At 36.8% G+C, this 13759-nt stretch overlaps 3 protein-coding genes across 4 annotated transcripts in view; 1 reads left to right on the top strand and 2 right to left on the bottom strand.

Moving 5' to 3' along the window:
* LOC127527823 (uncharacterized) overlaps positions 1-3503 on the bottom strand; it is a 261339-nt gene extending 257836 nt beyond the window's left edge. The window contains exon 1 of the mRNA XM_051927749.1: positions 1576-3503. Within this exon, the coding sequence (XP_051783709.1) occupies positions 2247-3371 (1125 nt within the window). The 5' untranslated portion in view covers positions 3372-3503 and the 3' untranslated portion in view covers positions 1576-2246. The remainder of the gene's footprint in view (positions 1-1575) is intronic.
* Positions 1-13759, bottom strand: part of grid2 (glutamate receptor, ionotropic, delta 2) — a 2355570-nt gene that overhangs the window by 1323272 nt on the left and 1018539 nt on the right. The gene's annotated exons all lie outside the window — the stretch shown is intronic.
* Positions 1-13759, top strand: part of LOC127527824 (uncharacterized) — a 957746-nt gene that overhangs the window by 102836 nt on the left and 841151 nt on the right. The window lies entirely within an intron of this gene.

Raw genomic sequence — 13759 nt, forward strand, 5'->3', positions numbered from 1 at the left:
CCTGACCCTTCCTTTATCTTTTGTCCCATTTATACAGATAAGCAATTACAATACAAAAAATGTCTGTGTGAAAGTAAAGCTAGCTGTAGCCTAAGAACACTGACTGTTCTAAACTTTTAAAAGAAATAGAAATATTTATTAATTTGTAACTATTAACAGTCTAAATTATTTAAATTAGTTGTACAATGTATCTGTAAAAATATTGAACTTTAAATGTTTTATTGAATTTCATAATAAAAATATTATAACCTCAATATGAATCTTAGTATCCCAGATGTTCAAAGAACTGTATTTGCATTGCATTACTGTATGTTTGGTAATTGCTGCCCATTGCTACAGTCAGTGCAAGAGCAAGAAGCATGTAGTGATTAGTGACAGTGACTAGGCTAGCGAGCACTTTAGTTACAATGGGATTCAAGAAACACATTTAAATCAATGATTGATCATACGATGGAGTTTTCATAGAGTTTTCATAGAGTTACAATGAACATTAGAACATTAGAACACTCTAGACGAGAACAGGCCATTCAGCCCAACAAAGCTCGCCAGCACCATCCACCCATTTCTTCCAAGAAAACATCAAGTCGAGTTTTGAAAGACCCTAACGTCTTACTGTCTACCACACTACTTGGTAGCTTATTCCAAGTTTCTATCGTTCTTTGTGTAAAGAAAAACTTCCTTATGTTTGTGTGAAATTTACCCTTAACAAATTTCCAACTGTGTCCCCATGTTCTTGATGAACTCATTTTAAAATAACAGTCTCGATCCACTGCACTAATTCCCTTCATAATTTTAAACACTTCAATCATGTCACCTCTTAATCTTCTTTTGCTTAAACTGTAAAGGCTCAGCTCTTTTAATCTTTCCTCATAATTCAACCCCTGTAGCCCTGGAATCAGCCTAGTCGCTCTTCTCTGGACCTTTTCTAGCGCTGCTATTTCCTTTTTGTAGCCTGGAGACCAAAACTGCACACAGTACTCAAGATGAGGCTTCACCAGTGCATTATAAAGGTTGAGCATAACCTCCTTGGACTTGTACTCCACACATCGTGCTATATATCCTAACATTCTGTTAGCCTTCTTAATGGCTTCTGAACACTGTCGGGAAGTCGATAGCTTAGAGTCCACTATGACTCCTAAATCCTTCTCATAAGGTGTACTCTCGATTTTCCGACCGCCCATTGTGTATTCAAACCTAACATTTTTACTTCCAATGCATAATACTTTACATTTACTGACATTAAATTTCATCTGCCACAAATCTGCCCAAGCCTGTATGCTATCCAAGTCCTTCTGTAATGATATAACGGATTCCAAATTATCTGCTAATCCACCTTTCTTGGTATCATCTGCAAACTTAACCATCTTGTTACTTATATTCCTATCTAAATCATTTATATATATTAAAAATAGCAGCGGCCCTAGCACTGACCCCTGTGGAACACCACTCTTAACATTAGCCAGTTCTGATGAGGTTCCTCGCACCATCACCCTCTGCTTCCTGTGTCTGAGCCAATTCTGCATCCATCTACAAACATCACCCTGAACTCCCACCTCTTTTAATTTGATGCCCAACCTCTCATGTGGCACCTTATCAAATGCTTTCTGAAAGTCCAGATAAATAATATCATAAGCTCCACTTTGATCGTATCCTTTTGTTGCCTCCTCATAGAATTCCAGCATGTTAGTAAAACACGACCTCCCTCTTCTGAACCCATGCTGACTGCTTAGAATAACTCCTGTCCTTGCCAGGTGTTGCTCGATCTTATCCTTAATAATTCCTTCCCTTAATTTTCCTGTGATGCATGTTAAGCTTACTGGCCTATAGTTGCTTGGATCTGCCCTGTCACCCTTTTTATATAATGGGATTACATTTGCCATTTTCCAGTCCTTCGGAATCTCTCCAGTGCGCAGTGATTTCCTAAAAATATGCGGCAAGGGTTTATATATGTACTCACTAGCCTCCTTAAGAACACGAGGATAAATATTATCTGGTCCTGGTGATTTGTTCGATTTCAGCTTATTTAATCTGAGCAGTACTTCTCCCTCTACAATTTCCAAATCCCTCAGTACCTCCTTAGTAGTCCCTGTTACCTCTGGGAGGTTATCCACTTGCTCACTTGTAAACACCTCAGAAAAATGTAAGTTTAAGGCATCCGCTATTTCACTGTCTGTATCTTTTAATTCCCCTTTACTATTCCTGATGCACTTGACCTCCTTCTTGACTGTTCTTTTACTACTAAAATACTACAAGAATCTTTTAGGGTCTTCTTTCACCTTATCTGCTATATTCCTCTCCAACTGTCTTTTAGCCTTCCTGATATCCTTCTTAATGGTTGCCCTCATGTTCTCATACGCTCTACAATTCACTTTGCAGTCATTAGTGTTATATGCCTTATAAAGCAGTTTTTTCCTTTGCAACTTCTTTTTTAAATCTTTATTAATCCACCATAGAGTTTTTTTTAGATTCCTATTAATTCCAAATTTAGGTATGTATCTGTCCTGCATTACATGTAAAACATTTTTAAACCTGTTCCACTGCTCCTCGACTGTCTCCACACTTAAAAGCTTATCCCAGTGTATCCTACTTAGACTTTGTCGCATCTGCTCAAAATTAGCCCTACCAAAGTTCAACTTAACAATTTTAGTCTTTGCATCTGCACTCTTACAAAATACTGAGAATTGTATTACATTATGGTCACTTGACCCTAGTGGTTCAATCACCTCTACACCCTCAATTCTATCCTGATTATTACAAAATACTAAATCCAGACAGGCTTCACCCTGTGTTGGTGCTTTAACATGCTGTGTTAAAAAACAGTCATTGATTACTTCTAAAAACTCCTGCTCTTGTACTCCGCCATCTGTAAGGTTATCCCAGTTAATATTTGGATAATTAAAGTCCCCCATGACTATCATAGCTCCCTGTAAACTTGCCTTTTTGATATTACTAAAAAGATGTGTGTTGAAATTACTGTCTGAATTGGGTGGTCTATAACACACTCCTAAAATAAGACCTCTTTCCCTAATATTTTCCAGGCGAAGCCACATGTCCTCACTACGATGGGGCTCATCATCCAACTGAAGAAGAATTACATTTAAATCCTGCTTGGCATAAACAGCAACCCCACCTCCTTTTCTGTTCTGTCTATCCTTCCTAAAAAATGTGTATCCCTCTATGTTACACTCATCCCCATCTTTGTTATTTAGCCAGGTTTCCGTTATTGCTATAATATCATAATTATGCTCTGCTACATATAACTCCAACTCACTTACCTTATTTTTGATACTTCTAGCATTAAGGCAAGCTATTTTTAATGTATTACTCCTTCTACATTTAAATGTTTGCTTAGAATTTACATTACTATGCATTCTTGTTTCTACACCATTGTTTGTTCTTCCATGTATAGATCTAAACCTGGCCTGTCCTAAACTCCCTGCCCCCCCATTCCCTAGTTTAAACAATCCTCGACTACCCTACACATACGCCTCCCCAATACATTGGTGCCCCTCCAGTTCAGCATTAATTAATGCTTTTGATTAATGTACCCAAGACCTTAAAATTATTTCCCTGGGAAACACCATATACAATATTTGTCTATATGTATATATACCTGCCAAATAATACAAAGAGTCCATGACATGTGTTTTGCCTTGTTTGGGGCTCATCAGGTTATGTTTACTTTACGGGGATCGAACCTCGGATGTCAGCACCTGAGTCAAAGCCTTTGATGTTGCACCACAGCGGCTGGTTCACTTACGTGACAGGTACAATAATCTGATTTTCATAAGATGTTAGTAATGATTTTGCATATTAATTTTCAAAATCTATGATGGCTACTCAAGATTTTTAAACATTTGCCATTATCTTTGCCCGTCTTAGTGAAATTTAGAGAATTATTCCCCTCTTGCTTTTCACTTTTATTAAGATAACTAGCAAAATACCCGCGCTTCGCAGCGGAGAAGTAGTGTGTTAAAGAGGTTATGAAAAAGTAAAGGAAACATTTTAAAAATAACGTAACGTGATTGTCAATGTAATTGTGTTGTCATTGTTATGAGTGTTGCTGGCATATATATATACATATACACATATACACACACATATACACACATATACAGATATATTATATATACATATACACATATATTTTTTATATATATATATATATATATATATATATATACATATATATATATATATATATATATATATATATATATACTAGCAAAATACCCGCGCTTCGCAGCGGAGAAGTAGTGTGTTAAAGAGGTTATGTAAACATATATATACATAAACATACTGTATATACATAAATATATACATATACACATCCACATATATATACATATATCAACATATATATACACATACATATATATATATATATATATATATATATATATATATATATATATATATATATATATATACACACACATGCAGACACATATACATATATATACATATACATATTTGTATATCTACATATATATACACATATATACATATATATACATATACATATTTGTATATCTACATATATATAAACATATATACATATTTGTATATCTACATACATACACATATATCTATCTATCTATATATATATATATATATATATACACACACATATATATATACACATACATATATATATATATATATATATATATATATATAGCAAAATACCCGCGCTTCGCAGCGGAGAAGTACTGTGTTAAAGAGGTTATGTAAACATATATATACATAAACATATATACATATATATATATATATATATATATATATATATATATATATATATATATATATATATATACACACATGCAGACACATATATATACATAAACATATTTGTATATCTACATATATATATATACACATATATACATATATATACATATACATATTTGTATATCTACATACATACACATATATACATATATATACATATACATATTTGTATATCTACATACATACACATATATACATATATATACATATACATATTTGTATATCTACATACATACACATATATCTATATATATATATCTATATATATATATATCTATATATATATATCTATATATATATATATATATATATATATATAGCTGATTACCCAGTGGATTCGCTCAGTGAGTGCAAGAGAAAAAAATAAAATGTATGTATAAAATAAGTTTAATTGCCAAATTTATTTTTCCACAAATAAAGAGCACTTACAATAACATAGAAATCAATATAAACAACATTAACATCATTATCATATGAGAATATGAAGTAATATATAAGAAGCACATTGCATATAAATATAAATTATTAAACAGTAAAATGTTCTTCTATAATACGCTACCGTGGCTATTCGTTTGTCTGTCCAGGATTTTAAATCAGCTGTAGCTCACAAACCGTTTCACCTATTGACTTGAAATTTGGTACACATATACTACGTCACGTCTACTATTCGCTTTCCCACACATATGAACATATATATATATATATATATATATATATATATATATATACACATACATATACACACACATACACATATATACATATACATACATAGTGCGTTGCAACACGGGCTGTGATTGTTACATGGGAGGGAGAGGACAAATCACAGCTTCCCGCTTTCTAATCGGGCTTGTGATTGCTGCTTTGACGGATGCCCAGATCCCACAGTATTTCCCCTTAGGAGAGAAGTTAGGCAAGTGTAATTGAATAGCGGTGCTGCAAGTTATTACTCTTTTTATCTTTATTTTATTTTATTGTAGAATCAACTCACAGCTGCGCGCACCAGTGCGTGCGTGGCGGATGCGTACGGCTGACGTTTTCATTGTCTACCACCTTCGCTAATCATTCTTGAGGCAGATTGAAGACTTAAGTGCCAGCTTAACTGAAAAATTAAAGAAAACATAATAAGTTTTAAAAAAAATCAGTTTTAACGGGAAAAGATGCCGACGAAAGGAGAGAAGCAGCGGGACGCTAGGGTGAAGAGCTGCTCATTAAGCAGCAAGTGCATCAACCTCTGAGCAAACGAATGGTAAACGTACAGAGAAAGAGGATAAATACTATGAATGGTCATGTCAAGTGTATTCACTCCACGTTATAGTGCAGTGCGCTGTTACTGGTATTTTGGTAAAAGAATCTGAATAACATAAAAGAAGCGTATAAATTATTAAACAGTAAAACATTAACATTTAAGAAGTAAAGATACATTGAGTACTACTGTAGTGCTTTCGGGTATAGTACATGTTTTGTTTGCCCATTACATGCATAAATGTATACATTTTTTGGTGTACCTACCCAAGAACACGCGACATGAGCCGGCAGTTAAAAATTTATCGCTCCAGCAATTTTAACTCTGTTACAAAGTCATCTAATATGGTATTGCAAACGGCAGCGGGAGCGTTTCTATAAACTCAATTTAAACTTACTGTTTACACCGTGCTTTGAAGATGCATAGTATGCGACACGTGTTTCGCCATAATTGTGGGCTCATCAGGAGTACACAGTCACTGCACTCCCTTATGGGAATCGATCCTCGGACGTAGAGGCGAAGCCCCTAACGTTGTGCCACGGCGTGTGGTTCGTTCATTTGACAGCATGTAGATCGGGGTAATTACATTGCAGGCATTCGTAGTCTGATTCACAATCTGATTGTATGGGTGGTTACCTACCAGGTAACGCTTGTGGTTGGTGAGCAAGTCGGCTAACTTCTGCCACGGTGCCCTCTTTCAGTTGCGAGAAGCAGATCATACAATGGTTGAAATAGTTTAATATATATAGCAAAATCACCGCGCTTCGCAAGTCAGCTAACTTCTGCCACGGTGCCCTCTTTCAGTTGCGAGAAGCAGATCATACAATGGTTGAAATAGTTTAATATATATAGCAAAATCACCACGCTTCGCAGGGGCGAATATGGTATTGCAAACGGCAGCGTTTCTATAAACTTAATTTAAAGTTACGGTTTATACCGTGCTTTGTTTCATATTCTTTTCCTACCTTATCAATTGTGTAATGTGTTTTTTGAACAGGTTTGATTTATGGAAGTGATCACTCCTGCTGCGTTCAGTCACTTCACGTGAGCCGCTCTCTTGTGTGATGTTGTGATGTCCACGGGTTTATTTAATGTTAGCTAAGACCCGGCAGTTAAAAGTTTCTCGCTACAGCAATTTTAACTCTGTTACAAAGTGATGCAAACTGTCGTTTATACCTCGTGTCTTCTCATTAAACTTGTATCTCGCGAATATGGCATTGCAAACGGCAGCGGGAGCGTTTCTATAAAGTTAATTTAAGGTTACGGTTTACACCGTGCTTTTTTATACCTCGTGTCTTCTCATTAAACTTGTATCTCGCGAATACAGTATTGCAAACGGCAGCGGGAGCGTTTCTATAAAGTTAATTTAGACTTACGGTTTACACCGTGCTTTTTTATACCTCGTGTCTTATGAAGATGCTTGTATGCGTCACTCACACGCTTCTTATTGTTTCGCTGCCTTGTCAATTGTGTAATGAATGTTTTCTTCAGCGCTCTTTGGGGCTCCTCCTTCTTTTCTACGTACTGAGTTCACAGTCAGTTCACGTGATTACGTGGGAGGCGTGATGACGCGACACGCAACTCAGTCTCCTACGGCCATCTTGCTGCCTTCCATTACAGTATATGGACAAAAAAGAGGTTCCAGTTATGACCATTACACGTTGAATTTCGAAATGAAACCTGCCTAACTTTTGTAAGTAAGCTGTAAGGAATGAGCCTGCCAAATTTCAGCCTTCCACCTACACGGGAAGTTGGAGAATTAGTGATGAGTGAGTCAGTCAGTCAGTGAGTGAGTCAGTCAGTCAGTCAGTCAGTGAGGGCTTTGCCTTTTATTATTATAGATATATATATATATATACACATACATACATACATACATACATATACACACATAGATGCACTTACAATAACATAGAAATCAATATAAACAACATTAACATCATTATCATATGAGAATATGAAGTAATATATAAGAAGCACATTTCATATAAATATAAATTATTAAACAGTAAAATCTTCTTCTATAATTTGCTACCGTGGCTTTTCGTTGGTCTGTCCAGGATTTTAAATCACCTGTAGCTTGCAAACCGTTTCACCTATTGACTTGAAATGTGGTACACATATAATACGTCACGTCTGCTATCCGCTTTATGGGTGATGATTGTATTACTCTTTTTATGTTTATTTTATTTTAGAATCAACTCCTATCTGCGCACACCAGGGCGGCCGTGGGCAGATGCGTATGGTGTATTCACTCCATGTTATCGTGCATTGCGCTGTCACTGGTATTTTGATAAAAGAATTTGAACAATATATAAGAAGCGTATAAATTATTAAACAGTAAAACATTAACATTTAAGAAGTAAAGTTACATTGAGTACTACTGCAGTGCCTTCGGGTATACCTCATTTTTTCTTTGCCCATTACATGCTTAAATGTATAAATTTTTTGGTGTACCTACCCGAGAACACGCGACATATAACCGACCGTGGGAGAAGCATGGATTTTAAACACGCGTTGAGTTCATCTGCTGGTCTCCCTCGTGGAATAATTGGTAATGTTTGACTAAAATCTACAGCGAGTAAAACGACATTACCTCCTTTTTTTTTTTACGATCTCTGAGATGTTGCTTTTTTCGGTTCAAGGCTTCATAAGCTCTTTTATGTTCCATGGTGTACTTAATAAGTACTAATTATCCCAAACCATCATCTTTGAATGTTGCAAGACTTTCGCCTTGTATGTAGATCAGGGTAATTACATTCATTGCATTCCTAGTGTGAATCACAATCTGATTGTATGGGTGGTTACCTGGCACTGTAGGGTTGCCACCCGTCCTTTAAAATACGGAATCGTGCCGCGTTTGAGAATGAAATTGCGCGTCCCGTTTTGAATCAATACTGGATGGGATTTATCCCGTATTTTTTTTATCATTTTTTTTTTAAAGCAGCGTGTCATGCAAATCATCCCACACGCATTTTATGAAGATGCCTCCTTTCCTAGTTTTGATTGGGTAATACTTGATGTCATCGTTAGTTTGATTGGTCTTTTTAACTGTCCAGTGAGGAGGGCGTGTCTTTTAAGTAGAGTCTGCAAAGTGTTGGCACTAAGATGTGGCGTCAGCGCCATAGTTGAAGCCCCTAACGTTGCGGTCAGCAAGTCGGCTAACATCCGCCATGTGCCGTCATTCAGTTGCGAGAAGCAGATCATAGAATGGTTGAAACTGTTGCCCCTAACGTTGCGCCACGGCGTGTGGTTCGTTTATACCTCGTGTCTTCTCATTAAACTTTTATCTCGCGAATATGTTATTGCAATCCGCAGCGGGAGCGTTTCTATAAACTTAATTTAAACTTACGTTTTACACCGTGCTTTGTTTCCCTTATGAACATGCTTGTATGCTTCACTCGCTCCGTTCTCAATTGTTTAATTAATTTTTTGCTCTTCGCTGTTTGCGGCTCTTCCTCCATTTCCCCCTACTTCGTTGTTTTATCTCGCGAATATGTTATTGCAATCCTTAACGGGAGCGTTTCAATAAACTGATTGAAAATAGTTTTGCATTTACCTTTTTAGTAAAAGGCGAGCTTTTAAGCCTGAGAAATCACCCCGTAAATGCACACGTTTAATTGCACATGTGTTAATATGTATGGTTACACAGTATTAAAAGACAGTGAACAACGTCAGTTACCTTTGTTCCCGCGTTTGATAAAAGGTGAGCTTTTAAGCCTGAGAAATCACCCCGTAAATCCATCCATCCATCCATTTTCCAACCCGCTGAATCCGAACACAGGGTCACGGGGGTCTGCTGGAGCCAATCCCAGCCAACACAGGGCACAAGGCAGGGAACCAATCCTGGACAGGGTGCCAACCCACCGCAGGACACACACAAACACAGCCACACACCAAGCACACACTAGGGCCAATTTAGAATCGCCAATCCACCTAACCTGCATGTCTTTGGACTGTGGGAGGAAACCGGAGCGCCCGGAGGAAACCCACGCAGACACGGGGAGAACATGCAAACCACCCCGTAAATGCACACGTTTAATTGCACATGTGTTAATATGTATGCTTACACAGTATTAAAAGACAGTCAAAAATTAACGTCATTTACCTTCGTTCCCGCGTGTGACTCGTGCTGTAAATCTCTTCCTTGTTTTTAGTTCACGTGATTACGTAGGAGGCGTGATGACGCGATACGTGACTCCACCTCCTCCATTACAGTGTATGGACAAAAAATATGTTCCAGTTATGACCATTACGCTTTGAATTTCGAAATGAAACCTGCCTAACTTTTGTAAGTAAGCTGTAAGGAATGAGCCTGCCAAATTTCAGCCTTCCACCTACACGGGAAGTTGGAGAATTAGTGATGAGTGAGTCAGTCAGTGAGTGAGTGAGTGAGTGAGTGAGTGAGTCAATGAGGGCTTTGCCTTTTATAAGTATAGATATACACATACATACATACATACATACATACATACATACATACATATACACACATAGATGCACTTACAATAACATAGAAATCAATATAAACAACATGAACATCATTATCATATGAGAATATGAAGTAATATATAAGAAGCACATTTCATATAAATATAAATTATTAAACAGTAAAATCTTCTTCTATAATTTGCTACCGTGGCTTTTCGTTGGTCTGTCCAGGATTTTAAATCACCTGTAGCTTGCAAACCGTTTCACCTATTGATTTGAAATCTGGTACACATATAATACGTCACGTCTGCTATCCGCTTTATGGGTGATGATTGTATTACTGTTTTAATGTTTATTTTATTTTAGAATCAACTCCTATCTGCGCACACCAGGGCGGCCGTGAGCGGATGCGTATGGTGTATTCACTCCATGTTATCGTGCATTGCGCTGTCAGTGTTATTTTGATAAAAGAATTTGAACAATATATAAGAAGCGTATAAATTATTAAACAGTAAAACATTAACATTTAAGAAGTAAAGTTACATGAAGTACTACTGCAGTGCCTTCGGGTATACCTCATTTTTTGTTTGCCCATTACATGCTTAAATGTATAAATGTTTTGGTGCACCTACCCGAGAACACGCGACATATAACCGAGCGTGGGAGAAGCATGGATTTTAAACACGCGTTGAGTTCATATGCTGGTCTCCCTCGTGGAATAACTGGTAATGTTTGACTAAAATCTACAGCGAGTAAAACGACATTACCTCCTATTTTTTTTTTTACGATCTGTGAGATCTTGCTTTTTTCGGTTCAAGGCTTCATAAGCTCTTTTATGTTGTATGGTGTACTTATCCCAAACCATCATCTTTGAATGTTGCAAGACTTTCGCCTTGTATGTAGATCAGGGTAATTACATTCATTGCATTCCTAGTCTGAATCACAATCTGATTGTATGGGTGGTTACCTGGCACTGTAGGGTTGCCACCCGTCCTTTAAAATACGGAATCGTGCCGGGTTTGAGAATGAAATTGCGCGTCCCGTTTTGAATCAATACTGGACGGGATTTATCCCGTATGTTTTGTATCATTTTTTTTTTTAAAGCAGCGTCTCATGCAAATTATCCCACACGCATTTTATGAAGATGCCTCCTTTCCTACTTTGGATTGGGTAATACTTGATGTCATCGTTAGTTTGATTGGTGTTTTCAACTGTCCAGTGAGGAGGGCGTGTCTTTTAAGTACAGTCTGCAAAGTGTTGGCACTGAGATGTTGTGTCAGCGCCATAGTTGAAGCCCCTAACGTTGCGGTCAGCAAGTCGGCTAACATCCGCCATGTGCCGTCTTTCAGTTGCGAGAAGCAGATCATAGAATGGTTGAAACTGTTGCCCCTAACGTTGCGCCACGGCGTGTGGTTCGTTTATACCTCGTGTCTTGTCATTAAACTTTTATCTCGCGAATATGTTATTGCAATCCGCAGCGGGAGCGTTTCTATAAACTTAATTGAAAGTTACGTTTTACACCGTGCTTTGTTTCCCTTATGAACATGCTTGTATGCTTAAGTCGCTCCGTTCTCAATTGTTTAATTAATTTTTTGCTCTTCGCTGTTTGCGGCTGTTCCTCCATTTCCCCCTACTTCGTTCTTTTATCTCGCGAATATGTTATTGCAATCCTTAACGGGAGCGTTTCAATAAACTGATTGAAAATAGTTTTGCATTTACCTTTTTAGTAAAAGGCGAGCTTTTAAGCCTGAGAAATCACCCCGTAAATGCACACGTTTAATTGGACATGTGTTAATATGTATGGTTACACAGTATTAAAAGACAGTGAACAACGTCGGTTACCTTTCTTCCCGCGTTTGATAAAAGGTGAGCTTTTAAGCCTGAGAAATCACCCCGTAAATGCACACGTTTAATTGCACATGTGTTAATATGTATGCTTACACAGTATTAAAAGACAGTCAAAAATTAACGTCATTTACCTTCGTTCCCGCGTGTGACTCGTGCTGTAAATGTCTTCCTTGTTTTTAGTTCACGTGATTACGTAGGAGGCGTGATGACGCGATACGTGACTCCGCCTCCTCCATTACAGTGTATGGACAAAAAATATGTTCCAGTTATGACCATTACGCTTTGAATTTCGAAATGAAACCTGCCTAACTTTTGTAAGTAAGCTGTAAGGAATGAGCCTGCCAAATTTCAGCCTTCCACCTACACGGGAAGTTGGAGAATTAGTGATGAGTGAGTCAGTCAGTGAGTGAGTGAGTCAGTCAGTGAGGGCTTTGCCTTTTATTATTATAGACTAGCAAAATACCCGCGCTTCGCAGCGGAGAAGTAGTGTGTTAAAGAGGTTATGAAAAAGTAAAGGAAACATTTTAAAAATAACGTAACATGATTGTCAATGTAATTGTGTTGTCATTGTTATGAGTGTTGCTGTCATATATATATACATATACACATATACACACACATATACACACATATACAGATATATTATATATACATATACACATATATTTTTTATATATATATTTTTATATATATATATATATATATATATATATATATATATATATACACATACATACATACATACATACATATACACACATAGATGCACTTACAATAACATAGAAATCAATATAAACAACATTAACATCATTATCATATGAGAATATGAAGTAATATATAAGAAGCACATTTCATATAAATATAAATAATTAAACAGTAAAATCTTCTTGTATAATTTGCTACCGTGGCTTTTCGTTGGTCTGTCCAGGATTTTAAATCACCTGTAGCTTGCAAACTGTTTCACCTATTGACTTGAAATCTGGTACACATATAATACGTCACGTCTGCTATCCGCTTTATGGGTGATGATTGTATTACTCTTTTTATGTTTATTTTATTTTAGAATCAACTCCTATCTGCGCACACCAGGGCGGCCGTGGGCAGATGCGTATGGTGTATTCACTCCATGTTATCGTGCATTGCGCTGTCACTGGTATTTTGATAAAAGAATTTGAACAATATATAAGAAGCGTATAAATTATTAAACAGTAAAACATTAACATTTAAGAAGTAAAGTTACATTGAGTACTACTGCAGTGCCTTCGGGTATACCTCATTTTTTCTTTGCCCATTACATGCTTAAATGTATACATTTTTTGGTGTACCTACCCGAGAACACGTGACATATAACCGACCGTGGGAGAAGCATGGATTTTAAAGAAGCGTTGAGTTCATCTGCTGGTCTCCCTCGTGGAATAACTGGTAATGTTTCACTAAAAT

Source organism: Erpetoichthys calabaricus, chromosome 5, assembly GCF_900747795.2.
Source record: "Erpetoichthys calabaricus chromosome 5, fErpCal1.3, whole genome shotgun sequence".
NCBI lineage: Eukaryota > Metazoa > Chordata > Cladistia > Polypteriformes > Polypteridae > Erpetoichthys > Erpetoichthys calabaricus.